The following is a 25534-nucleotide window of genomic DNA, read 5'->3' on the forward strand; positions in this document are numbered from 1 at the left end:
AGACAAATTCCCAAGGTTTTTCCCCCTCCCAAATACAGTTCTTCCCCATAATGCACTTCCAATGGTCAGTAATGAGAACTGAGCTTTGTTCAAAACTCATGGAGAGCTAAAAGGCTGATGAGAATCTAGTGGGCACTTGTAAGCCCCACCCTGAAAAAGTCTTCGCATATTGAGTGTGACAGTCTACACGGGAATTTTCCACTGAGTTCACTTGAACACTGGTATGACATATAAAGTCCAACATTGGTCCAGCCTCTCCTAAAGAGAGCATATTTCCCCCATATAAGCGTCCCTGGGCTTTGAAATCTGCAGGAAAGCCAGAAATCTGAGCTAGCACATAGATGTGTGTTTGCTTGCAACAGTATTTTCACAGAATGTATATGTCTGAACCATGCAGCTCATGATCTACTACAATATCAAGCCAAGGCCAGCAACAACACACTGTTTCACATTATGATGAACAGGGGTGTAGCAGTAAATTTGGAAGTGCAGGTGCTCATCACCAGTGCCCACAAAGAGATATGGAAGGTGCTCGGTTGGGCCACAATGACAAATTAAGAGCCGGAGGTATGGAACTGTTTCCCCCACAGATCTGGCTGGTATCCAGGTTTCTACCATTCCTAGTGACAAACCAATATACGGTGGTTTTTTCCCCTTACCCAAGGTAATGCATGCAGTTCTCATTGCCTGCCTCCTCTGGTTATGTTATTTTAGACCACTTAGACTGCTGTGCTCTTTTAAACAATAGGCATTCTGTGTTTCCACTGCCATTTTATGCTGCATTTTGCAACCTTCATTTGATCTTATTTTGCAGTAGAAAAACAACATAAATATCTTCTAAATGAAAAAAAAAATCCTAAAGGAAATAAATGTCCGTGCAAGGTGCCCTATGTGTGTTTTCTGGATTGCTCAAACAAGGATAGCCAAAAAGAAAATAAAAGAAAAAGAAAAGTAGGAAAAAGCGAAGAAAAGAGAAATTGAGAACAACAAAAAAGGAGGGGATATAGCATCTTGGCCATGTAACAGCAGCAGTTGTGAAAACTGACCTCACACATATTTTTGTGTGTCTCCCTTTTCCCAATATAGAACCCATGTTTAGCTTCAGCCCGCTAGGATTGGCAGCATCAGCAACAGATGCTCCTTGATTTTCTTATTTCTTTTGTTATTTGTTCTGCTCCCATGAGTCATTAAGTCTTGACAGGCACCAGCAAAGTTGCCCACTCTACTGACTTACAACATTTAGAAATGTCTATAGCTAGAGCAAGTAATGCTATTTCGACATGCTAAACCCCCATAGGGAAGTAAATCCTCACTTGTCTCATTCTTGCACAAACAAGGACAAGGGACACACAATTATTGTTCTCACCTTGAGAATATACATATTTGAAGGTGCTCTTGGCAAGATAAGAGAAGAAGTACCATTATTAGCATAAATTGAACAAATTTGTGCAACCCTCCCACTGCCTTTAATGAAAAGAATGCAAATGGTACAAAACGATAGTAAAAATTAGAAGCACTGAGCTGTCTATACCTTTTTAAAGCCAACTTCTTATTTTGTGGCATGTATGTGAGTGTGCATGATTATATGCTTTGCTTCTCAAAAGGAAAGGATACTGCATTTGTGCAGACCTAATTTTCACAAATTAAGGGCCTCTGGTCTCACTCTTACTTGGAACTGAAAAATCACCTGGGACTTCACAATTCCTTGCTGGAATGTCCATATAACAAAGTGAGTATCTCTAACAGCAGGCCACCTTGAGTTTTAGAGGAACCACACTATCAGGAGTGGCCCTACCATTGGGCAGAGTGAGGCAGATGCCTCCCGCAGCATATTCTGGGCTTTGAAAATCATGGAGCTGTCTGGTATGTGCCACACGGACTGCTATGCGTCCTGTTAGCTAGCTTGCTCCCTTTAGAGGCAGTGGAATGTGCTATTCTGTCACAACTACCACTCCAGTCAGCTTCTAGGTGTCCCATGATTCAGGCAACAGAATGTTTGGGGCCAGTCATGCAAGTTAAATATGGATATCATAATATTTAATTGCTACGGGCTACATCCAGAGGAAATTAACTGATAGCCGCACTAAGAAATGGTATGTAATATTTGTTATAACAGTAGGGGGTGCTGTTAGATGGTGCCCAGTACAATAAAGATAAAAAATAAATGTGTATGTTAGATAAGTTTACCTTTAGAACTGCCAGCTCATGAAAGCCATCTTGTAGAGTTGTCCCATCCTCCTTCATTAACTTCACATAGGCCATTGCAAAGTTCTTTTCACCTTTGTCTTTAGCTGCACAAGACATACTTTGGTGTTACTGACTTGCTGTAAAACAATTCAACTTGCCTGATTTTGAACCATGGAAGCAAAGAATGAAGCAGGTAACTTACCTTCCTGTGATGACCGATGTCTAAATGCAAAGCGCAGGTGAATTCTTTGCATGTCCTCAATGGGCAATGCTACCTAGATAAAGAAACAGCACTGGACATAAACAGCCACCAAAGTAAAAGAACATGATGAATAAATGAAGGTCTGCCTGTAGTTCTTAGCCCAACTGTGAACAGTCCATGGCTAGAGACCTCCAACTCACATTGCTGTTGGCCTCTGTACATCAAAACCTAATGTGATATTCTATTGTATAATTTCAGGGTCTGTATTTTATTATTTTCCAAAAGAAATTCCTTAGTACTACCGTACCACCAAATGCCAGGATATAAGCTTTGAAAGCTTTTTTTTCCTCTTTAGCACCCCATGAATACCTATTGTTGTAGAAAGTCCTACTCTGCTTACTCATTGTGGCACAGAGATAACAGCCACTAAATCAAATGGAAAGGAGGGATTAAGGGCTTGATCACATGGGCATTTGTTCCACTGTTTGATGTTCCCCATTTCACTCCATTTCCCAGTGATTAGGTTGGCACAGATGACTTAAACGCTAGAGCAAACCAATCTAGCTCTGGAGCTCACCTACACACACATTTCTGAGCCTTTGTTAGGGGCTTCTCCATTTTTGGTGCCGGTAGGATGGCTCTCGTTTGGTCTGTTTCCAGTGTGTGCAATTCCTGGGAATAGACCAAGAAGCAAAATGTAAAGCTGTTTCCACTGTCAAGTTCCAATATCATGAAGAGGCTTAATAATCGAGCCACTTCAGGATATCGGCAAACTGAACACCTTCCCTGTTCCTTGGCAGAAGGGAAATTATTATTGTTTTATTCTGTTAGACCATCGCTGATGTGATGGTCTAGCAGTCATTACATTAAAAACAATTATTTGCCTTTTCTGAAATAACTGTCAAGATACTGCCCACAGCCAAAACCATGGTCAGAGTAAAACTTAACAATAATTTCACTTTCCCTGCCCCTCTGCCAAAGAGCAGGGGAAGTGTTCAATTTGCTGATATCCTGAAGTGGGTCATTTATTAAGCCATTCCACAATATCAGAAATTCACAGCAGAAGAAGCCAGATTCAGACAGGCCTTCCCCCCAGTCACCTAAGTTCTTTTTCCCCCTCTTTTTTCTGGTTCTTAATGTTGCCATCTTGGATAGTATTAATTATAATAATTGCATTATGCTAGTTATTTTCTACATTGTTTTAATGTTTTTTAATTTTTGTAAGCCGCCCCGAGTAGATGTTGTCTAGAGGGGCGGGGTAAAAATTAATTAATTAATTAATTAATTAATTAATTAATTAATTAATTAATTAATTAATTAATTAATTAATTAATTAAATAAATAAATAAATAAATAAATAAATAAATAAATAAATAAATAAATAAATAAGAAGCCAGATTAAATAGGGTCAGTTGAGGTCTGTATGCCATTTGGATGCAAGGATTGCACCAAATGCCATATTGTTCCTCCACTTACCCTCAAGCAATCTTACTTAGATGGCATCAGCCCACTCGGAAAGGTTCCGTGTAGACAAGTCCCAGATGTTGGGGGTGGGGAAAGGGTTTACTGTAATCATCAGTAGTTTAGTGGGGGTGGGAATCAAACTAAAAGAGGCTTTCATGATGCTTTGCTAAATTATTGTCCATGAGGAAGGCCACTGATTGGTTTGGCAGAGAATCATGGGGTGGTTTTTAAGTATAATAAACCCATCTTTTCCCAAAATCCTGCATCTCTCCTTCATATTTAAAGATCAGATACAGATTGTTTTATTCATTCCTAGTCAATAGCAAGGAATACATCAAGTCAGTTGTTTTATCCTCAGTTTTAGCTCTCTCTACATCTCAAGGAGAAGAGCAGACTTCTTTATTCTCAGGGGACAGCGTCTGCGATGACGCAGAGGAGCAAGGGCCATGAATAGAATCTATAGAATATCACAATTCTATAGATTCAGCCCACAATACAATTGCATCATATTGTGTTCAATTTGGCACTGCTGATCAAAATAGGAATAGGCATTGGATTTATTCATTTAAAGACTGATTAATGGCCCAAATATTTCCTTATAAGTTTAACCTGGATTTCTATTTTGACACCATTGACAAAATGGTCATTACTAACACAGAAGTGTTTGAAGTCACAGGAAAATAGATCTGTTCTTGTACCCAAGCATACTTTTTATTATGCCTTTTCTCTCTGTCTACTCTTGGCAAAACACCTTAATGGAATTAAACTCATTATCTACCTAAGAGCCATATTATGACAGCAATTTTCCATAACGCTCTCTCCTTTAAGAAGAACAGATTTACAATAAGCTTTTCTAATAGCTTGCAGCCATTTTGTAATTATTTCTATCACTACCTTCCAAGAATTTGCTTATTGCAAGTTACATGCAAACTAAAAGGATGACTGTGTTAATTCTTCTCTAACAAGGACAAACCTGACAGAAATAAATTGCCCAAGGGTTTGTGGAGGGCAGGGAATAAATTATCCATTTTCTTTATTTCTTCACAATACTTAACTGTACACTTACATACAGTTTTTTTTTGAAAAATAATTATGATATTACAATGAATCACGTTGTCAGAAAATAAAAGGAAAACCTTGAACTTTATTATAGTAGTTTCAATTTCTACTCAAACTTCCTTGTAGGCACAAGGCAACTTAATTTTTTCAAATGAAAAATTGCTCCTATTATGTCGACGCAACAAAACCTTACACGGCATTCCTTATAAATGCCTTTCTTTCAGCTGTATTTTCAGCTGAGGTAGCATGGGCAGCAGTGTCCAAGGATCCCCATAAGAAAAGATGCTAAGCAGAGAGAAGGCCTTTCTTTCTTTGCCCTACCTTTAATGTCTCCATCCAACGGGGTTGTTTGACTTGGTAGTAGACAACTGATTTGTATTCACTCACAGGCTTGTCCCCAGCTCCTAAACAAATTGCATTCTTCCACAAAACAGGGTGGGAGGGAGGGAGCAGGAGATGCAGCCTGTTAGTTCTCATGTAGATACCTTTTTCATTAACAGAAAAGTGTTACAAATATACTTTTAAAAAGTGACAGCTATACTTTCTGTTTCTGTTACCAACCCAAAGAGGATAAACATACAGTCTCAAACTGGGGAAAATGAGAAGCAAAATTCCCTGCATGATTGGGAGTCCTTTACTAGCAGAGAGGGAGAAAAACGGATACTCTAAGTCTCTGAGGTAAAACTGATACTTGATAGTAAGGGCTATTTGGAGTTGGAACAGGCTAACTTGGAATAGGCATGATGTGGTTTACCATCCCCTTCTTCTGGAGGCACTCTGTGTGACTTGCCCAAGGCTACACAGGCTGGCTCTTCTCCTAGGAGGCACAGTGGAGAATTGAACTTCTGGCTCTGCAGCCAGGTATCCAATTCACTGAGCTGTCCAGTCTGCTACATAATGCTATATGCAGATATACGTATATACACTGCATATCCAAGCTACTGAAAATAGTTCCAAGAGGACTGCTGCTCAATGACACGGTCAAAATTAGAAATGTTCATTTGAGAAAAGGTTCTGCTCCTGTTTCTCTAACCCAGCATGGAAACGGCAACTCTCCAGATATTTTTGCGGTGCAACCACCAGGAACAGCTAACCTGGATAAAGTTGACAGACATTTATAGGCCAGAAACGTCTAGAAGAACACAATTGCCTACACTTACTCTAAAAGAAACAGTAACACTTTTAATGAAGGAAAGCTCACCACCTCAAATCATTGCTAGCTAGTTCCTGTTGCTTCTTCCTCTCACAACAGCTCCTATAAAAATAATTCTGTTGTTACTTCTCTTTAATGTTTTGTTTGGTGTGTCCATTTTAAATGTTCCACTTATGTAAGAATGTTGAGTTCCTTTTTCCATCTCCCCACGGAAGCAGGCAATGTGAGTGTGTGAGGGGGGCAATCACAGAGTAATTGGCGAACTTTTTGGCCTTAAGAGCGGGGTGTAAAAATTCCAGTTGTGCTGCAAGAAATGGTGCTTGAGACTGCAAACTGCCTGAGGACTTTTGGACCCGGAGTCTGAGCTGACCTCTCACAGACCATCAATTTTTTGATTCTTTACTATAATTTTTCCGCACTATCCATGAGGTAGTGGTGCTTGGCCTGAAGACCTGGGATTCCTCCATGAAAGCTTGCTATCAATTGATTTTTTTCTAGTATTCCAATAAAAGGCATCACCCACTCCTACACTGGTATAATCTTGGGCAGTGGTCCCCAACCTTAGGCCTCCAGATGTTCTTGGACTTCAACTCCCAGAAATCCTGGCCAGCAGAGGTGGTGGTGAAGGCTTCTGGGAGTTGTAGTCCAATAACATCTGGAGGACCAAGGTTGGGGACCACTGATCTTGGGGACCACACAGACTTTCCCTTATTCTTTCTACTCCCTTCTATCTTCCCTTTTCAACTAACATATACTTTGTCTCTCCAGTGATTGCTGGGATATGTAACAAAATGTACCTGGCAGCCATTTTCAGTCTTTTTCCTGAAAAAAAGAGACTGGGTTGCAATTTCTAATCCCCACCCCACCCTTTTTTACTGTATATAGTTTTCAAAGTAAGAAATTGAACAGGTCAGCAGCATCTGTGTATAGTCAATTCTGATTAACTCTACAATACATGCTAAAATGTTTATTGAGCTGTTGTTTGTTTGCATTATTTTTAGAATAACAGAGCATTAAAAGAAATCAATGTTCCTTCAATACAATTCTCTTCCCCCTTCCACTAATTTCAGCTTCAAATTAGGCCAAGAGAGGAACTTGGTGCCACAAATCTTCACTAATTTTTAGCAAATCTTTCCCAAATTAGCCAGCTTCATCAACCACACTATCAAGCTGAGTAAACTTACTGTTTTCAAATATAGCACTCCTCAGTTTGCAAAAACAAATGGCACAAAAAGCCAATTAAAGCCATATGCAAAGTGTTATGAATCATATGTAAAACTGTTATAATAAAAGTATCTGCTGTTGCCATTCAGGAATTTGTTGGTGCTCCTAACTACGCCATTTGATAATTTTACTGTAACCCCTTAAGGGCAAATCAGTTGCTTTAATTTGGTTTCAATTTCCATTCTGTTTGTCAAGGTTTGTTAATTACGCCCAGCCAGGAACCAGAGGAAGCTTAGCCTTGATTCCTCAAATCTCTCTTGTGTGGAATTACTGTGGAACATTATAGCTCTCTGCATTAATTCAAACATATCAAACATATTATATCAACATGCAAGGAGGAACTACAGTAACTCTCTTTTTAGTACTGCCCACATTCAGAAATTGCAGGAAAAAAATATGTGTTGCTAAAGTTGTTAAGTATTTCAGTTTGTAGCCATCCACATGGTGGAAATGCACTTTCTAGCCATCAGTTTATTTATGGGAAGCAAATAACCTCAGTGAAAATAAAGAGTAGCATCATATGCCAACAACCTATGTTTCATAATTCTAAACTTACTCTCTCTACTATCCTTATTGCTTGTAACCTGAACTTACAAAGTTGGTTATAGAAGCTGTTAGTTGTACTTCTAACGGTAAGTGGAAGCAAGTTACAACTGTAGTTTTGTATATGTAACTATTTACTCTGTTCTTCAAAAGTAAACAAATTAGATATCTTTAGTTATTTAACATATAAGCTCATATATAGGTATCTAGATATAAAGGAATCTGAATGCATGAGGTACAGCATGTACCACACTCCTGTAATATTAAAAGTAACATGGACTGCAAATGAAGCGAAAGCTGTCCTTCATTAAGTTACAGTCACAATGTAACTTAGCTATAAATCTGATTATAGGAAAAAGGAGATAAATATGAGGAAATCATTGAGCTAAATTCAATTGTTAGCATCTGCTATGGCAGATTCACTTGTACTTAAGTTATTGTTGACTTAACAAGTAAAATTTAGTCAATGGGTCTACTTTGATTAGGACCAGCAATTTGATTTAGCACATTATTTGTAATGATTTATTCAATGCATTAATAGTAACACAGCAATAATTTGTCCTGCAACATTCCACAGTCTTCTCTTTCTCTTTCTCTTTCTCTTTCTCTTTCTCTCTGTCTGTCTGTCTGTCTGTCTGTCTGTCTGTCTGTCTGTCTATCTATCTATCTATCTATCTATCTATCTATCTATCTATCTATCTATCTATCTATCTATCTATCTATCTATCTATCTATCTATCTATCGAAAAAAGGAAGTCCTAGGTTGTTCCCTGCTACTTAATTATTAGCTGTGAGCTCAACTTGTTCAGTTTGCACTATATGGAACTTGAAAGAATCAACTAATCAAGCCATGTATGGCTTTTGCCTGTAAGAATCTGCAACAGAAGATGTAATCATTAATAACAAGAAGTCTGGGCCAATATGCTAAAATCATTGCAAAGTTGTGTTTTGCACAGTCTAGCTAGCATTTTGCTCTTAAGGAGAGTTATTGGGGTCACCAGATAATCCAAACAGCAGAGGCTGTCTGATGCTCTATGCTTGACTCCCTGAAATTATCAAAAACATTCCATTAACTACTTTGCCTGTAACATTTAAATATTGGATGTGAATATATATTAAAAATGAAATTATAAAAACAGGGTTCATGTGCTTAAAATTACACCAAGATGCTCGGAGTCCTTGTTTCTAAAAGTCCAGTAGTGAAGATTTATGGCTATTGATTTAGACCAGACCAGCCTACTTATATCTGCATAATTTCTTTCCTCTCACCGCTACATATTAAGTCTAAGGTCATTCAGAATTTATGTCTTGATTGGGACAAGAGGATTTACAAATAAATAGAAGCCTATGGGTGCAGCTTAATGTGGGCAAAGATTCCAGGTCAGGTATTATTCCACTTTGTACAAATGCCAACAGAGCAAAGCAAATAGATTTGAATTGAAGAAGAGGGACATGAAGAATTTTGTTGGTTGTTCAGAAACAGAATATGTTGAACTGAATTTGTCCGTCTTTAGGTTGCAGGTGACAGAGCAACACTTACTGGGATCACTTTCCCTTCTTCATCACAGACGCACACATTGACTTCTATATTTCTCTGAGTAGTTTTATTAAATTTATCCAAGTCCCCATACATCAGAGTGATGTAGATGTCATTTCTGATATCACCTGTGAAAGAAGTGCAAAAGGTTAGATACCAGGATTTTTTTTTAAAAAAATACAGATTGCAAGAAGCTAACCTCACAGAACATGGCTTGCATACTCAGTGATATGCTGAAATGTGAAAATTCAAGGGGAAAATGAAACTCATCTTTGATGTTTATTGCCCACCTTTATCTCCTCTTGTCAGGAAAGGGCTTAATCCCATTTCTACATTGATAGGTAATTCTCATCCTGCAATGACACCTTCTGGTGACGCATAGTTAACGCACTTCAGCAAGGAGGACTTGGCATGCAGGATTTTGTGCAGGATGGTCAACTGGCGCTCACATCACACTAAGCAAAAGTCCATAGCAAATTGAGAATGAGGAGGAGGAGCAGTTGAATTTTGTCCCTCCTGACAACATCCACTGCCTCATAATGGGGCCGTTTCATCATACCTACGGTACCATGTGCTCAAGACCACCTTTTTTACAAGTAGCACCCGCACTCGTTACTGCATAGCAAACTACTTCGGGAACATGAGGGAGAACCACTTATTCTTCGCTGGTTAGATGACTGCTGTTCTTTTTTTTTTTTAAGAAATTTTAAAATAGGGCTTTTTAAAAAGCCTACCACAGCTCATTTTCCCACTGCCTGGTTTGTGAGCCCCGCTGGCTACCACTTCCCAGAAGCAGAAGTCAGAGTGAGGACAGGGTATATTGCCTGTACTCTGATGACATGAATTTTAAATAAGAGCCTCGTGGCACAGTGGTTAAACTGCAGTACCGCAGTCAAGCCTCTGCTCATGACTTGAGTTCAATCCCAACTGAATCAGGACGCCTCAGAGATGTCCCTTACTCTTACTCTGGAGTCTTCAATCAAAGAAATTGAGCCCTCAACTGCTGAGAGTCTGTGGACCACAATAAGGTCGTCAGTACATTCATGGCAAAGCCTCACATCAACAAATAATTACAAAATCCCCCTTCTGCAGAATGGAGAAAAGGTGATCAAGCTGAAGAAGGCATTCTTCACCCATAAAAAACAACACTCACTATTAACATGCCTATTGACATTTTCGCATATGACAGTTTGGATCTTAGCCTTCTTATTTGCAGACCCACAAATGAGTGCCCTTGATCGCCTACCAAAAAATAAATAAATTATGTGTCATTTTGAATACCTCTAAACTGCCAGAAAGCATTATCAGTGTTAGATGCACTGCATTCTGAAGCAGAAAATTAGAAATGATTTCGTAAGAATTAACACTTGCATTGGAAATGTCATGACTCAGAACTAGTTCTTTAGAGATTATAAATCCATCAACATGTAATAATTAAGAATCTGGGGGTTTTATATGGAGGTTAATAAAGTTGGGGATCACACAGTGGATGTAATGAAAAACCACACTGTACGACGGTCATTATCCTGTTGTGTAGTTAAACCTATGCAATCATAGAATCATCAAATGATTTGAGTTATCAAGTCCAGTGCAGGAATCCAAGTCAAAGCAGAGCTGACAGGTGGTTGTCCAATTATCTCTTGAATGCCTCCAGCCTTGGAGTGCTCACAACTTCATGAGATAACTGGTTCCATTGTCATACTGCTCTAACAGTTAAGAAGTTTTTCCAATGGGGGTGATGTCATCAGCAGTGGCACATTCCCATTAACTATAAATGTCCTTTTTCACTTTCAAGGTGCACACAACTTCATGTAATTGTGTGTGAGTCATAGGAGCAGGAAGATAAAAAAGGAATTATTTAATGAACAGCAATCTGCAGATTTAAGGAACTAGATTTGGTGGACAGAGTGCCTGAAGAACTTTGGATAGAGGCTCGTAACATTGTCCAGGAGGCAGCAACGAAAACCATCCCAAAGAAAAGGAAATGCAAGAAAGCAAAGTGGCTGTCCAACGAGGCCTTAGAAATAGCAGAGAGGAGAAGGGAAGCAAAATGCAAGGGAGATAGGGAAAGTTACAGAAACTTGAATTCAGACTTCCAAAGAATAGCAAGGAGAGACAAGAGGGCCTTCTTAAATGAACAATGCAAAGAAATAGAGGAAGATAACAGAAAAGGAAAGACCAGAGATCTGTTCAGGAAAATTGGACATATTAGAGGAACATTTTGCGCAAAGATGAACATGATAAAAGACAAAAATGGGAGGGACCTAACAGAAGCAGAAGACGTCAAGAAGAGGTGGCAAGAATACACAGAGGAATTATATCAGAAAGATTTGGATATCCTGGACAACCCAGACAATGTAGTTGCTGACCTTGAGCCAGACATCCTGGAGAGTGAAGTCAAGTGGGCCTTAGAAAGCCTGGCTAACAACAAGGCCAGTGGAGGTGATGGCATTCCAGTTGAACTATTTAAAATCTTGAAAGATGATGCTGTTAAGGTGCTACATTCAATATGCCAGCAAGTTTGGAAAACTCAACAGTGGCCAGAGGATTGGAAAAGATCAGTCTACATCCCAATCCCAAAGAAAGGCAGTGCCAAAGAATGCTCCAACTACCGTACAATTGCACTCATTTCGCACGCTAGCAAGGTTATGCTCAAAATCCTCCAAGGTAGGCTTCAGCAGTATGTGGACCGAGAACTCCCAGAAGTACAAGCTGGATTCCGAAGAGGCAGAGGAACTCGAGACCAAATTGCTAACTTGCGCTGGATTATGGAGAAAGCCAGAGAGTTCCAGAAAAATATCTACTTCTGCTTCATTGACTATGTGAAAGCCTTTGACTGTGTGGACCACAGCAAACTATGGCAAGTTCTTAAAGAAATGGGAGTGCCTGACCACTTTATCTGTCTCCTGAGAAATCTATATGTGGGACAGGAAGCAACAGTTAGAACTGGTCATGGAACAACTGAGTGGTTCAAAATTGGGAAAGGAGTACGGCAAGGCTGTATATTGTCCCCCAGCTTATTTAACTTATATGCAGAATACATCATGCGGAAGGCTGGACTGGAAGAAACCCAAGCCGGAATTAAGATTGCCGGAAGAAATATCAACAACCTCCGATATGCAGATGATACCACTCTGATGGCAGAAAGTGAGGAGGAATTAAAGAACCTTGTAATGAGAGTGAAAGAGGAGAGTGCAAAAAACGGTCTGAAACTCAACATCAAAAAAACTAAGATCATGGCCACTGGTCCCATCACCTCCTGGGAAATAGAAGGGGAAGATATGGAGGCAGTGTCAAATTTTATCTTCCTGGGCTCCATGATTACTTCAGATGGAGACAGCAGCCCTGAAATTAAAAGGCGCCTTCTTCTTGGGAGGAAAGCGATGACAAATCTTGACAGCATCTTGAAAAGCAGAGACATCACCTTGCCAACAAAAGTCCGAATAGTCAAAGCTATGGTTTTTCCTGTCGTGATGTATGGAAGTGAGAGCTGGACCATAAAGAAAGCAGACCGCCGAAGAATTGATGCCTTTGAATTGTGGTGCTGGAGGAGGCTCTTGAGAATCCCCTGGACTGCAAGGAGAACAAACCTATCAGTTCTAAAGGAAATCAACCCTGAATGCTCACTTGAAGGACAGATCCTGAAGCTGAGGCTCCAGTACTTTGGCCATCTCATGAGAAGAAAAGAGTCCTTGGAAAAAACCTTGATGTTAGGAAGGTGTGATGGCAAGAGGAGAAGGGGACGACCAAGGATGAGATGGCTGGACAGTGTCTGCGAAGCAACCAACATGAACCTGACACACCTCCGGGAGGCAGTAGAAGACAGGAGGGCCTGGCGTGCTCTGGTCCATGGGGTCACGAAGAGTCGGACACGACTAAACGACTGAACACACACACACAATCTGCTGCTATGAGTGATATCACTCCCTTTGCAAAGACAGAAGTTACCCAACTAAATATTGGCTAAGGCATAGATAGCATGGAATTTTGTTTTAACATTATTCATTCTGGACCTCATCAATTTACACGGATGTGTGTTTTCACAAATGTACACAGTATTAGGATAAATTTGACTGATTTTTCTTAACAGAAATGGCAAAAAAGAGAGCCAGTAGTTGCAGTTGAAAACATAGTTTTTCAGGGCCTTGAGTATATTAAAACATATGCACATAGTTTTATTTAACTGAAATTTCTTTTCCTTTTATTCAGAAAATGAAGCATTCCTTTTCAGCATCTTCAAAAGACACTTAGAGTTGGAAATGAACCTCCAAACAACAAGGGGATGAAGTCAAATATCCAGTCCCAGAAAGGAGTAAATAGAAGCACACTTCCCTACCCTTCCTTTCTCAAACAGCCTCCTTTCAAATGCTGAGAAAGTCTCAGAAATATTAACTATGCTGAGCCTAGTGGGTCATGGACCAAACCACTGAGGAGATAGAGGGAGAATGTAAGAAATCTGATCAAGGCACTTTCTGTTCCAATCACAGAAGATACCGTCACATGATTTTCTATTATCTACCCTTTGCCCCTCAGCCTACTGTGTCCCAGTTCACTCCACTCAGCAGATATGTGACCCTCAAGAAAGCATGGTAGAGAAGGCAGGGAGAGACACTTAAACAGATTAAGAGGGCTACTATCCTTGCCCATTATCAGGGATGTATGGATCTAACCTAGTGCACATATTGTTTCTTTTTTGTATCTGAATGGATTGTATATGCAAATCAGAAGGAATAGAATTACATTAAGTTTCTAAGCAGGAAAAACAACCTCATACCTGGCATAATTATTTCAGGGAAACCAAGCTTCCTGGCAACGACTGTTGTTCTGTCAACAAGATGAGGGTAGTCTTTCCTAATCTGATTAATGTCTCCAACAAGCATTTTCATGGTCACCCACAGTCCTTTAAAACCCAAAGACAAAGGAAATGTTGATGGTCAGATGGGGACACTCATTCGACATTGTCTTGTATTTGTTGAGAAAGCTCACTTCTCAAATCTTGCCTTTACATGGAAGTTCACTTCCACAAAAGACCACAACCACACGAGATATTAACAAGCTCGGGCTTCATAGACAGAAGCATCACGCATAACAGCATTGATGACAAACATTTCTTTCTCAGACTACAGTTCCCAGAATTCCAGAGCTAACCGGGGCCACAGTCATGTGGACCATGAGATTTTGGGAGCTGTAGTCCAAAAGCCCATCTCTGTGTAAGTACCACCATCTCCCTGTCCATACAAAAGTATGAATGCCATCCTGAATATTATAATCATGTGCATATCCCTTCCTGAAAAAGAGGGCAATTTCTTACAACAGTTGCCTCAACATGATGCATTCAACATGACATCAGCTGTCCTGCAATCCAGTGCTATGGGCCATCAATAACATGTCTGTATTTAGGGTACTAAAGAGAGAAAGAAACTATACTTCACCTTGTCCACCACTATCTCCTTTGACTGTTGTGACCCTGCTTAAGAGAGTGTGCAAAAATTCATTCTCCGACACTCTAAAAAAAAGAGAGAAGAGATATATTTGTGACAACTGAAGATGTTAAAACAAAACATGCACCAACTGACCAGAAAGCAAAACTGAAGCAAGCATTGGATTATGTACCACCAGTTTCCACCACCAAAGCTTGAGCTATGTAACAATGTAGTTTTTAGTGTCAGACACATCAAGAAATGGCAGTAAGAATATATATATACAGTAAAATTTAAAGTAACTCCCAATTTGATGGTTGGAAGATCACATCAGAGTCACGAACCAATGAAAAAGTTGGTATTCATTACCCACAGTATAGATTTAAAACTCAAACCACAGTGGTGCTGAAGGATGGGACTTCAGAAAAATAGGCGTTATGGCTATTTCACAAATGCTTGCACAAGTGAGCCTCCAGGGCTATAACAGGTTTCACAATTCTTCCTATGTTTTAATGTATTCTCAAAGGCTTCCTATGTCTTCTCTGGTGCAAATGGAAAAACTACAAATGGAAGAATATATTTGGATGTGTTTTTTTTTTCCCCTGTGTGTCACATGTTAGGTGAGAAACTGCCCTTTTGTATCTGGAAGATGCTCTAAGGATGTGGAAAAAGGGGTAAAAAAACCCATGTGACTTAAGTCTGACTGATCAGCGAGTCCCACAGTTTGAGTCCCCATCCCTGCCTCCAGATATATTTTTGCCGCAAAACTTCCATGGATGACGATTTCCCCCTCCCCTCCCCTGGGAGGTTAGCAATATAAGTAAGATTTTTTTCTAAGAAAGATTTTCTTACGGATGAAAAGGAATGAAATGTTGCTTCTCCTCATCACTTTCTGCTTTGCCTTTTATGATGTCTGTAATATCCATTACTAGGGGAAAAAAATCCATCAAGACATGTAAGAAAGAAATAGAGACAAAATGAATTCCTTTGCTTCTCAGGATCATGCACCTCGTGCATTATAGAGTACTGGACTACAGAGAGGTGATATTATTATCAAGATTGATGTGCAAATTATTCTAAATAGCTTCACATCTAATTACTTTCACACATATCCCTTCACAGGAGTGTTTCACTCTGTTGTGCAAGGATGGGGATTGTGTGGCCAGATTAGAACTTCCATCAATTGTAGCCAGCACAACCAATGATGAGGGATGATGGAAGGGGCAGTCCAACACTCTCTCATCGTTTCCCACCCCTGCCCCAAGCGTCTAAGACAAACGTTTATCAGCACAGGCGACGCCACAATGTTTTTCAGATCTAATGAAACGTATCATTCAGCACGGCTGGTACACTGCTGTGGGCACAGCAGCGACTGGAAGACCGATCTGTGCCATGACAACACAGCATGTTCTCAATTATGCAGATTTTACAAAAAAAAATTATATCAATTATTTGTCTCTGGTTCCTGCATCATCCATTAATTTAATTATGGGACAATAGAGAACAGCCATAAATACCAGAGCCCTAGGTAGATGGCAATTAACCTGACTTCAAGGAAGCTGAGACAGCTTATTTGTTGTGCTAGCTTAAATAATACATTAGCATGCAAATTTGGCTTGTGTGTGTTATATTGTCAGAATCTTTCTTCACCATACAAGAAATTAATTTAATATCCTATACAAGGTAATCCCAGGTGAATTGATTGCTAAACATACGTACTCTATCCGGTGTGCCATCTATATCACCCATGAAGTCTCTTCCTCTCACTCTTGCACTACGTACCTATTCCTGTCATCCACAACCCACCCAATAATAGACTCTTCTGAACAGACATCTCACTGAAGATCTTCAAAGGACACCTTCACTTAGCAGCATTGCTCTGAACCAATTTATGAGAAGGCCTTTGGTTGGGAATCCACTTTCATCTCTTGCTTTCCCTTATAATCTCTCCACATAAAGAGCACTTAAAACTACTTATTCAACATTTGCTTCAATACTGTTTCAATTTTAGAAGGTTTAACCTACATCATTATCTGGGAGAATGTATTGCTATAACTTTATAAAGTTTGCAGAATGTTTATTGGCAGTGTTTTACAGAGGCCATGCCCTCAAGTGGTCTTTGCACAAAGAGCAACCTCCTCCCCACACAAGGGGGGAGAAAACCAACCTGGAAGGGAAGGGAAAGGAATATTGCAGATCTCCCCAGGTGGTTGTGACCCACTTGCATTTAATATAATGTCACTCTGGAGTATCCCCCTACCTTTTAGAAGGAGGGAACTACGGTACGCAAGGGCTACCTAGGAAGACACCACGGGCACAGGGAAAACCAAACAAGACCCTCTGCGACATGCCCAGTTCTTATTTCTTACCTGCCACTCCAAAAGGTCTCCTTATGCCCTGAGTACATTTCCTTGTATTACTGTCTTTGAGATCCATCCTTCCAACTCGTACAATTTGGCAAATTAAATAAATTTTGTCTCTTCCAAGATCTTTGTTTCCGAGATCCTGAGAGACATGAAAGAAAGAGCCAGTTAACAGATCCATAGAGCCAAGCAACAAATCCCAAATTTGCCCCTCTCCCCCCCCCCCCAGAAAAAATATTACTGGTGAAGAAAAAATCATAATGGGAAGAAAACAACCTTTCCATTTAAAAATATCCCATCCATTTATTTAGTAACAACTGGATTTGATTAACAGGAAATTGGAATTCAGAACATACACCACCCATTCAAAGTTCTGAACATAAATTTTAGAAGCTACATTCTCAAAATCTGTGCATGTATCAATAAACCTACATATCCATAGACATGTGTGTGTGTGTGTGTGTGTGTGTGTGTGTGTGTGTGTGCAGGCAGGCAGAGAGGGAGGCAGGCAGATTAGATAGATAGATAGATAGATAGATAGATAGATAGATAGATAGATAGATAGATAGATAGATAGATAGACAGACAGACAGACAGACAGACAGACAGACAGACAGACAGACAGACAGACAGACAGACAGACAGACAGAGAGGGGGGGGCAGGCGGGCGGGCAGGCGGGCAGGCTGGCTGGCTGGTTGGAACCAAAAAGACTTTGCTCTCAGCTGGAATCTCCCTACCAACTCATTTTGAAACTCCTTCTACCTCAGAATCCAGTTTGAGGTTTTGGCGCAAGAGCTTTGAACATGGGGCCATTTTTTTCATGTGTACTGGAAGGTTTCATTCCAGAACTTTCTCTTCCTCTCCCTCCTTCTTTTCTTTAAACAAGGACTAGAGGGAGTCCAAGAAGTCACCCATGCAGGGTTGTTGTTTTTTTAAAAAACATAGTTGTTGTTGAGGCTGGGGGGGGGAGAAAGCTTTCTGGAATAATTTGTGTGTTCTCAAATATCTTTGAACTCTGTGAGCAAGCTATGCATTCTGGGTTTTTTTAATGTGATAAACAAAACAGCTGTATGCTTATTAAGCATGTAGTTCTAACCCCCGCCCCCGGCACTTAATCTTATTGAGATCAGAAATAGGTTCTCCCATGCTTCCCTTAGAGATTATACACATGAACAATAATTTATTGGTCCCCTTGAGTGATTAAGTTCGAAACTTTATGCCTCCGTGATTTCAATCACCTTTTCTATTTAGTATACCATCTGTCTACAAGAGTAATAAACATATTAACCTCTGCTGCATACAAAAAAACCCGTCACATGGGTCAGTTAATGCAGGGTCCTGAGAAGGATTTTTTCCAGGAAGTTATGCATTCAGACCAACTGCATCAACTTGCAAACCAAATATACCACGACATTCTTGATCTTGAAAGAGATGGAAAAAATGCAACGGGAGCTAAAGCCAAACAGAATTCACAGCAGTGTAATACGGTATCTATTAACAAGAACTTGGCCACGTTTTCAGTTGCAAGCAAATGTTTCCCCGGCATATGGCTTCTGTGAAATTTTGGGCAGAATCCTCTTACAGGGTAGATGCAGCAGTATCAAGCTCTGACCACAGTTTTCTGCAGTCTCTGACGGTTTTAATAGGGCTTATGCTTGTGCATGGAGCTACTGTAGACCTTCTTGGATTTCTCGGATGTGCCCTGAAGGTTAACTGGGTGAGCCAAGTGGAGCAATGGGAGTCTGGCCTGTTATTTTAAAGACACTTGTATGGTGTGCTGAGGAATATTTTTTCAAAATTGTTAAGTCATACCCCTTTCACAGATCGAGTCCGATACATCTATCCATTGATTTGAACAGAGATTGCTCTTGGATCAATCTGTGTGACCGGATGGCCAATTCACGACCCTCCAGGCACTGCTGGACTGCAGCGTCAGCACAAGGAGGCCCAGCCAATGCTGGAAAGTGAGACCACTGCAGCCAAACCACACGAGGAAGGCAACACTTTTCCTCTCACCCCAGCATACAGGAAGCAGTGTTCTTTCTGCCCAACACCACAATGATTTATGTGATATGCAGGGGAAGTCTTACCACAACTAAGCTAAGCTTTCATCTCCTAAAAATGTGACAACCAAGAACACAGAATATCCTGGAAGTAAGATAGTAGATGGCAAACACTGGATGCAACACATTTTGAACAATTACATTCTCTGACCTCTCCAGGCAGGGTTATATGTTAAAAAAATAGTAGGAGAAGGGCTACTCACAGTAAAAACCACTTTCAGATTGTTGAAATTGTCAATTTCTTTGACAAAACCTTTGCTCCCCCACCTCACCAAGTAATTTTCACTGTTTAAAAAAAGAACACATTATGTTATGTAAAGTTGTTATATAACAGCCTGATTGCGTGCAATTGGCAGGTATCATACGGTATTCATTGCTCAGCATAAATCTTTGAGCACCTCACAATCCTGCCTCTGCAAATGTATCCCTTAATGTGTGTGTATACCTGGTTTTGTGATGTTTTAATCAATGGCAATCATAATCTGAAGAGTAAAATATAGCATTAAAAAAACAGACTAGAAAGGATTGGTACTAATCATTGGTTTGAATCCAGATAACCACCTGGCGAAAGAGGTAGGAGAGTTTCTCCTAGAACACTGCCTGAGCCAGGGCAACCTCAGAATGCTTTCTGAGAGTCAGGGAACCCTAATGAGGAGTGGCGTGATGGGTCCATGGCTTGCAGTGTTGAAGCTGGAAGACTTTCTAAACAGCCAGAAATACGACATTACGTGTCATGTCTCTCAGACTTCCCTTTTCCCTCCGAGCTTCACCGCAGTCCTCACAGTAGTTAGGAAAGTGAGAGATTTCTCGAGGAACATTATATTTTTGTAAGCTATCCTTGATGTAATGTAAAGTATTTGAGGACTGTTTGGTCTGGAATTGACAATTGAAGGCCATTAACTTTACAGAAGGCCTGTTGCTCAATTGCTGATACAGAACAACCCAGATTCTTGCATTCTTGACTCTCCTGTAGGTCATGAGACTATGAGGACTATCATTATGAGCATGTACAATTTTACACCACCTTACTGTTTCTGGAAAAGAAGAGCTGTGACACAGGAGGGCCCAAAATGAAAGAGAAAATGTGTAGAAAACAAGTCACAGACATATTCTGTGAGTGGCTCATACGCTGTCTATTCCTAAGACTGAAACAAAAATAAAGCAGTACCTCAGAGCAGGCTCCTCTAATGCTTGAGATCCCTAATATTAAGTGGAGGGATCAACCTCCTTCTGTGGGTGGATATCTGGGCTCAGCCTATTTTATTGCATGTAAAGAGCAACACTAACTGTGGTTTTGTTGACTGAGTAATATACAGAAACTATAGAGATTCCTGTGCCTACCTCAGTCTATTTTTGCACTTTGTTGGTATGTGACAAATAATTCTGGCCAAGTACTTCTAATCACTTAATGTCACACATCAATCAGTGACTGAAAAAACAAAAGGTCTTTGAGACTATATAGACTAACATGTGTTATTTTGCCAAAGCATTTGCAGGCTGCAAATATACTCCTGTAGACAAATGAATTTATTTATTTTGCATTTTCTGTGACTGAATCCAGTATTTATTTACACAGAATTGCTATTGGCAGAACAGATTCTCTGAGGCTGACTACAGAAGCTTTTAACCCACTGTTTGTCTTCTATAGAAATAGGCTGGTGTGCTCAAAAAAACAGCAATAAAATGAAGTCTTTGTTGGAGTGGACCAGCCCACCCCCAGAGTGATCTGTACCTTCAGAGCCCCTATCAAGAGCTTCTACTTTTTTTAGTGTGGGTAGTATTCATCTGGTTTGGATCGGTTCCTGTGTGTGTGGAACTGATCCAAAGCAAGCCTTCAGATTTGAATTTGCCAGTACAGTATTATGAAATGGCTAAATAAACAAGCTACTTCAGGACACTGACAAATTAATCACTTCCTCTGCTTCTTGGGAAAGGAACAGAGGAAGTGAAAAACATGTTTTGACTGCATAATGGACTATTGCTGATGCATTGCATCAACTATTTAATATATACATTTATAAAAATTATAAAATTAAAATCTTTTATTTTACTTCATCTTAAAGGACCAATAAAGAAATATCCTACAGTCGAATCCACTGCAGTGGCTTCAGCTGCAGGCTATTTCTTGACCAGCTCTTTGAGAGAAGGCAAATAAAAGATTTTAATTTTTTTATAACTGATGCAATACTTTAGTGATAGCCTATGAACTGATGCAGTACATTAGTGATAGCTGTCCCCTGGCCCTATGCAAGCAGAGGAAGTGGTTAATTTGCCAGTATCCTGAAGTGGCTCTCTTATTAAACCACATCATGATAATGACAGGTGGGATTTCCATGTGAAAGATTAGGCTTGATTAGATCCTTCTAATCAATCTTGACTGTTCCAAAGTGACCCACATTAGCTCATCCCTGCCACTACTGTAGCAACACTCTTCCATATTATTTTCCTTTCCCTTTCAATGCTATCATGAAATATGCATATTCATTATCTCTTTGATTCTTTGGCTGTCCTCTCCCTTAGGGTACCAAACCACCTACCTGAACACTCAAAATTACAAAAATACCTACATGAAAGGTATTTTTATGAAGTTTCTGTGCAAAGTTGGAATGCGAAGTATCCACCAACTTACAGTCTCCTTCAGCTGTGAAATGTGCATTTTCATTTTCATGGTAATAGCCACATCCTGATCCAGAAAACTTACACACTTGTGTGAGGAGACTGCCATCCTGCACTGCTGAAAAAAGGTACCCTACCTTATTACTTGTTGCTTCTGAGGATCATAAAGAGACATGAAAAGTTCTGCATCTTCTCCTATTCTGCAGACAAAATTTCTTACGAAGACATAAAGGCTGTGGGTCGGAGAAGTATTATTTCTGGAATAGGTTCCATAAACACTTTCTTCCTTCGACTGTGCATAAAGAAAAGAGGGACATAATGTTATCCAGATTAAATCTGGAAGTAATTTGCTTAGGCAGACATGTTTCCTCCTTTTGATCTATTTAATGATACTGCTGAAGCAGAGTTCTGTTTTCAGATTTAACCCTCGGGTTCAAATTCCTGAGATGCAAAAATTGAAGCTTTTATGACTATTCCAAAAATCCATATGCTTCTCAAGTTAAACTTGTTTACTGAGATGGGCAGGTTAGTACAAAAGAGTTAACAGATTGTTACTGAGTTGTTAAGAAAACAGATACTGAGCTCACAAACTTTTAATTGAACTGTTAACTCTTTCCCATCACTGCCTATTTATATACATAAAATAAACTGTGCTTTTTCCACTGAACAGATGTTCTGTACCGTATGCAAAGCTTATACAATAGTTAATGACATGCTGTCATTATATCAATGCAGCATTTATTGTGCTGCTAATTTCTTAAATAATGCTCAGTCTTCGTTTTTTCACTAATGACATAAAACCATTTTCTCAGACTCTGTATTCACTAGATCTCCAGACAAATTAAGTACTAGTTTCAAAAGTTGGATCAAGTTTCAAAGTAGTCAGCCACTTGTTTCCACCTACCTATGAAACTGATGACCTCTATTAAGTCTGGTACCTCAAAAAGGCTAAAGGATTGTTGCCAATTTCCTACTGTTCCATAAAGATCAGGAAGGCATGTACATCATGGCCACCATCTTCCAATAACAGGAATAACCCACACACTGCTACTGGGATATGTAATGGCTGCTGACATCTCTTTAAGCTGCTTATCAAGATATGCTTCAGTAATACAGTGATTGAGAAGCAATACAATGCTAACTTCTAGACAGCTTAATTCTGGTCACTGGTTACAAATCTCTTTTCTTTCATTCCATTGATTTATATTAGATGCATATTTTGAAATGAGGAAATATATCCAAGATAATCCTATGTATGGGCAGATGGTCCACCACACAGATGCCTAATCTTCAACACTCTTCCCAACCAGCAGGCATGGGGATATAAAGTGCACTTAGACCATGGAAAAGGGAGAGAAAATCAGAGGCAGCTATTTCCAACTTTGATGACCCTCTCTTCTGCCCCACCAGCTCCAGCATTCACCAGTCACTACTGAAAATAGCCAAATTTAAACAAAAACCCTGACAGTATAGCAAATACTTTCTGGAAAAAAAATTCTAATATGCATACAGTCTGGTAGGAGAGTCTTGATTTGCTAAAGGTAAAAAAGAAGGGTAGATGTCTCCTGTCCTGTCTAAATAATCTTTCCTTGCTAAGAAAGGAATTGTCTATCTTTAACCACAAGACTCATGTGCAAAACGCTGTACCGTCTCTTCTTTAATGCGTTCTGTGATTTTGCTTGTAGCTTCAGCATGAGCATAAAAGAGGCTGATGACACTAGTCTTGTCTGGATCCAAGATATTCCCATCTTCATCTCTTACTATCAGGTCTAGCTCAAGAATCCTGAAGACAGAAAGAAGATGTGGCTTAAGCACCATAAGAGGTTATTCTCCACATATACATTTACCCTTCACATCTCCTGCATTATACATTTTATGTTGTCTGGCATTTATGTCATCTGGGGTTCAGCAGGGCTCGATTATCTCCCCAATACTGTTTAAAATCTACATGAGGCCGCTGGGTGGGTCATCAGGGGGTGTGGGGCTTCATGCCATCAGTATGCTGATGACACCCATCTTTACATCTCCTTTTCTCCAACCACAGTGGATGCCGTTCTATTCCTTCAGCCCTGCCTGGAGGCTGTACTGCAGTGGATGCAGGAGAATGGACTGAGGCTGAACCCAGACAAGATGGAGGTCCTGAGGGTGGGTGGCCCAGACATTGGTGGTTTGGGAAACTCCTTCTCCTTTGGGGGAGTGACTCTCAGAGTGAGTTTTGCAGCTTGGGGGTCCATCTGGCTCCGGCACTCACCATAGAAACCCAGGTGGCATCAGCGGTCTGCTCTGCCTATTTCCATCTGTGGCGGATTGCCCAGCTGTGTCCCTATCTTGATGTTGGGGCCCTCACCACTCTGGTTCATGCACTTGTAGTCTCAAGATTAGACTACTGTAATGCGCTCTACGGGGGCTACTTTTGAGATTGATGCGGAAGCTTCAAATGGTGCAGAATACAGCCGCCAGAATTCTCAGTGGGACGAGAAAATATCAACATTTTTCTTCCACTCTGGCTGCCTTGCATTGGCTGCCCATTCGTTTCCGCGTTGATTTCAAAGTGTTAATGGTGACATACAAAGCCCTAAACAGCCCTAAACACTCGAAGGGCGGCTGAGGGGCCTAATGCTGAGGGAGGCCCAGAGGGAAAGAACAAGAAACCAGGCCTTCTTGGCATTGCCCCCTTGCCTTTGGAATAGTCTGCTTCCAGAGATCTGTCTGGATCCCTTGGTGGGTGTTTTTAAGAGCAAAGTTCAAAGTTCTTCTCTTTAGGCAGGCTTTCCCTCCCGTCATCACTTGAATATTTTTCCCATCTTGAACATATTATTACTGTTGTTGTTTTTATTTTATTATATGTTTTTATTTTATATATTATTTTTAGCCGCCCAGAGTAGACTTCGGTCTAGATGGGTGGGGTATTAAATAAATAAATAAATAAATAAATAAATAAATAAATAAATAAATAAATAAAACAAACCAGTAAAGCATGAGGGAGTGTTTGTTTTTCGCAAATTTCCATTAGAAACGCTATTCTTTAATATGCATTTTATAATTGCTTTTAATCATACTAGCTGGATTGCTCAGTGAGTTAGGTATCTAGCTTGGGTTGTGAGTTTAATTCCCCTCTGTACCTCCTAGGAGTAGAGCCATTTTGTGTAACCTTGGGCAGGCTGCACATTCTCATGATGCCCCCCTAAAAGAAGGGATGGTACACTACTTCTAACTGACTTGATCAAAAGTAATAATAATTACTTTAAACTTAGGAATCTCCGAGCATTTGAGGTGTCTATATTGAAGCTCCTATTCCCAAATTTATCCCAAGCACCTCATTTGGCTACCACTGGACATATATCTGTCTCTCCTGCACTTTTTTTCTGCCTCTCTCTCACACACATGTTGTTGTTGTTGTTGTTGTTGTTGTTGTTGTTGTTGTCGTTGTTGTTGTTGTTGTCGTTGTTGTTGTTGTTGTCGTCGTTGTTGTTGTTGTTGTTGTTATATCGCTGGGGGGGCAATGTGTAGCCTGCATAATTAATTTGTAAACCGCCCAGAAAGTGCTTGAAGCACTATAGGGAGGTGTATAAGCAGCACACTTAATAATAATAATAATAATAATAATAATAATAATAATAATAATAATAATAATAATAATAATAATAATAATAATAATAATAATAATAATAGTGTGCCATCAAGTCAGTTCTGATTCATGGT

General features: G+C 39.9%; 1 protein-coding gene across 2 annotated transcripts in view; it reads right to left on the bottom strand.

The window, feature by feature from the left end:
- The window catches only part of DOCK2 (dedicator of cytokinesis 2), a 386088-nt gene that overhangs the window by 315224 nt on the left and 45330 nt on the right, over positions 1 to 25534 (bottom strand). For both annotated transcript variants that reach the window (XM_072990261.2, XM_020780495.3), the window contains exons 7-17: positions 23480 to 23615; positions 21970 to 22124; positions 19420 to 19501; positions 17159 to 17294; positions 15642 to 15717; positions 14802 to 14875; positions 14144 to 14269; positions 9373 to 9497; positions 5234 to 5332; positions 2390 to 2462; positions 2188 to 2291 (exon numbers count right to left, since the gene is read on the bottom strand). In XM_072990261.2, coding sequence (XP_072846362.2) covers positions 2188 to 2291; positions 2390 to 2462; positions 5234 to 5332; positions 9373 to 9497; positions 14144 to 14269; positions 14802 to 14875; positions 15642 to 15717; positions 17159 to 17294; positions 19420 to 19501; positions 21970 to 22124; positions 23480 to 23615 — 1186 coding nt within the window. The remainder of the gene's footprint in view (positions 1 to 2187; positions 2292 to 2389; positions 2463 to 5233; positions 5333 to 9372; positions 9498 to 14143; positions 14270 to 14801; positions 14876 to 15641; positions 15718 to 17158; positions 17295 to 19419; positions 19502 to 21969; positions 22125 to 23479; positions 23616 to 25534) is intronic.

This window comes from Pogona vitticeps, chromosome 2, assembly GCF_051106095.1.
Source record: "Pogona vitticeps strain Pit_001003342236 chromosome 2, PviZW2.1, whole genome shotgun sequence".
In the NCBI taxonomy this organism is placed as follows: Eukaryota; Metazoa; Chordata; class Lepidosauria; order Squamata; family Agamidae; genus Pogona; species Pogona vitticeps.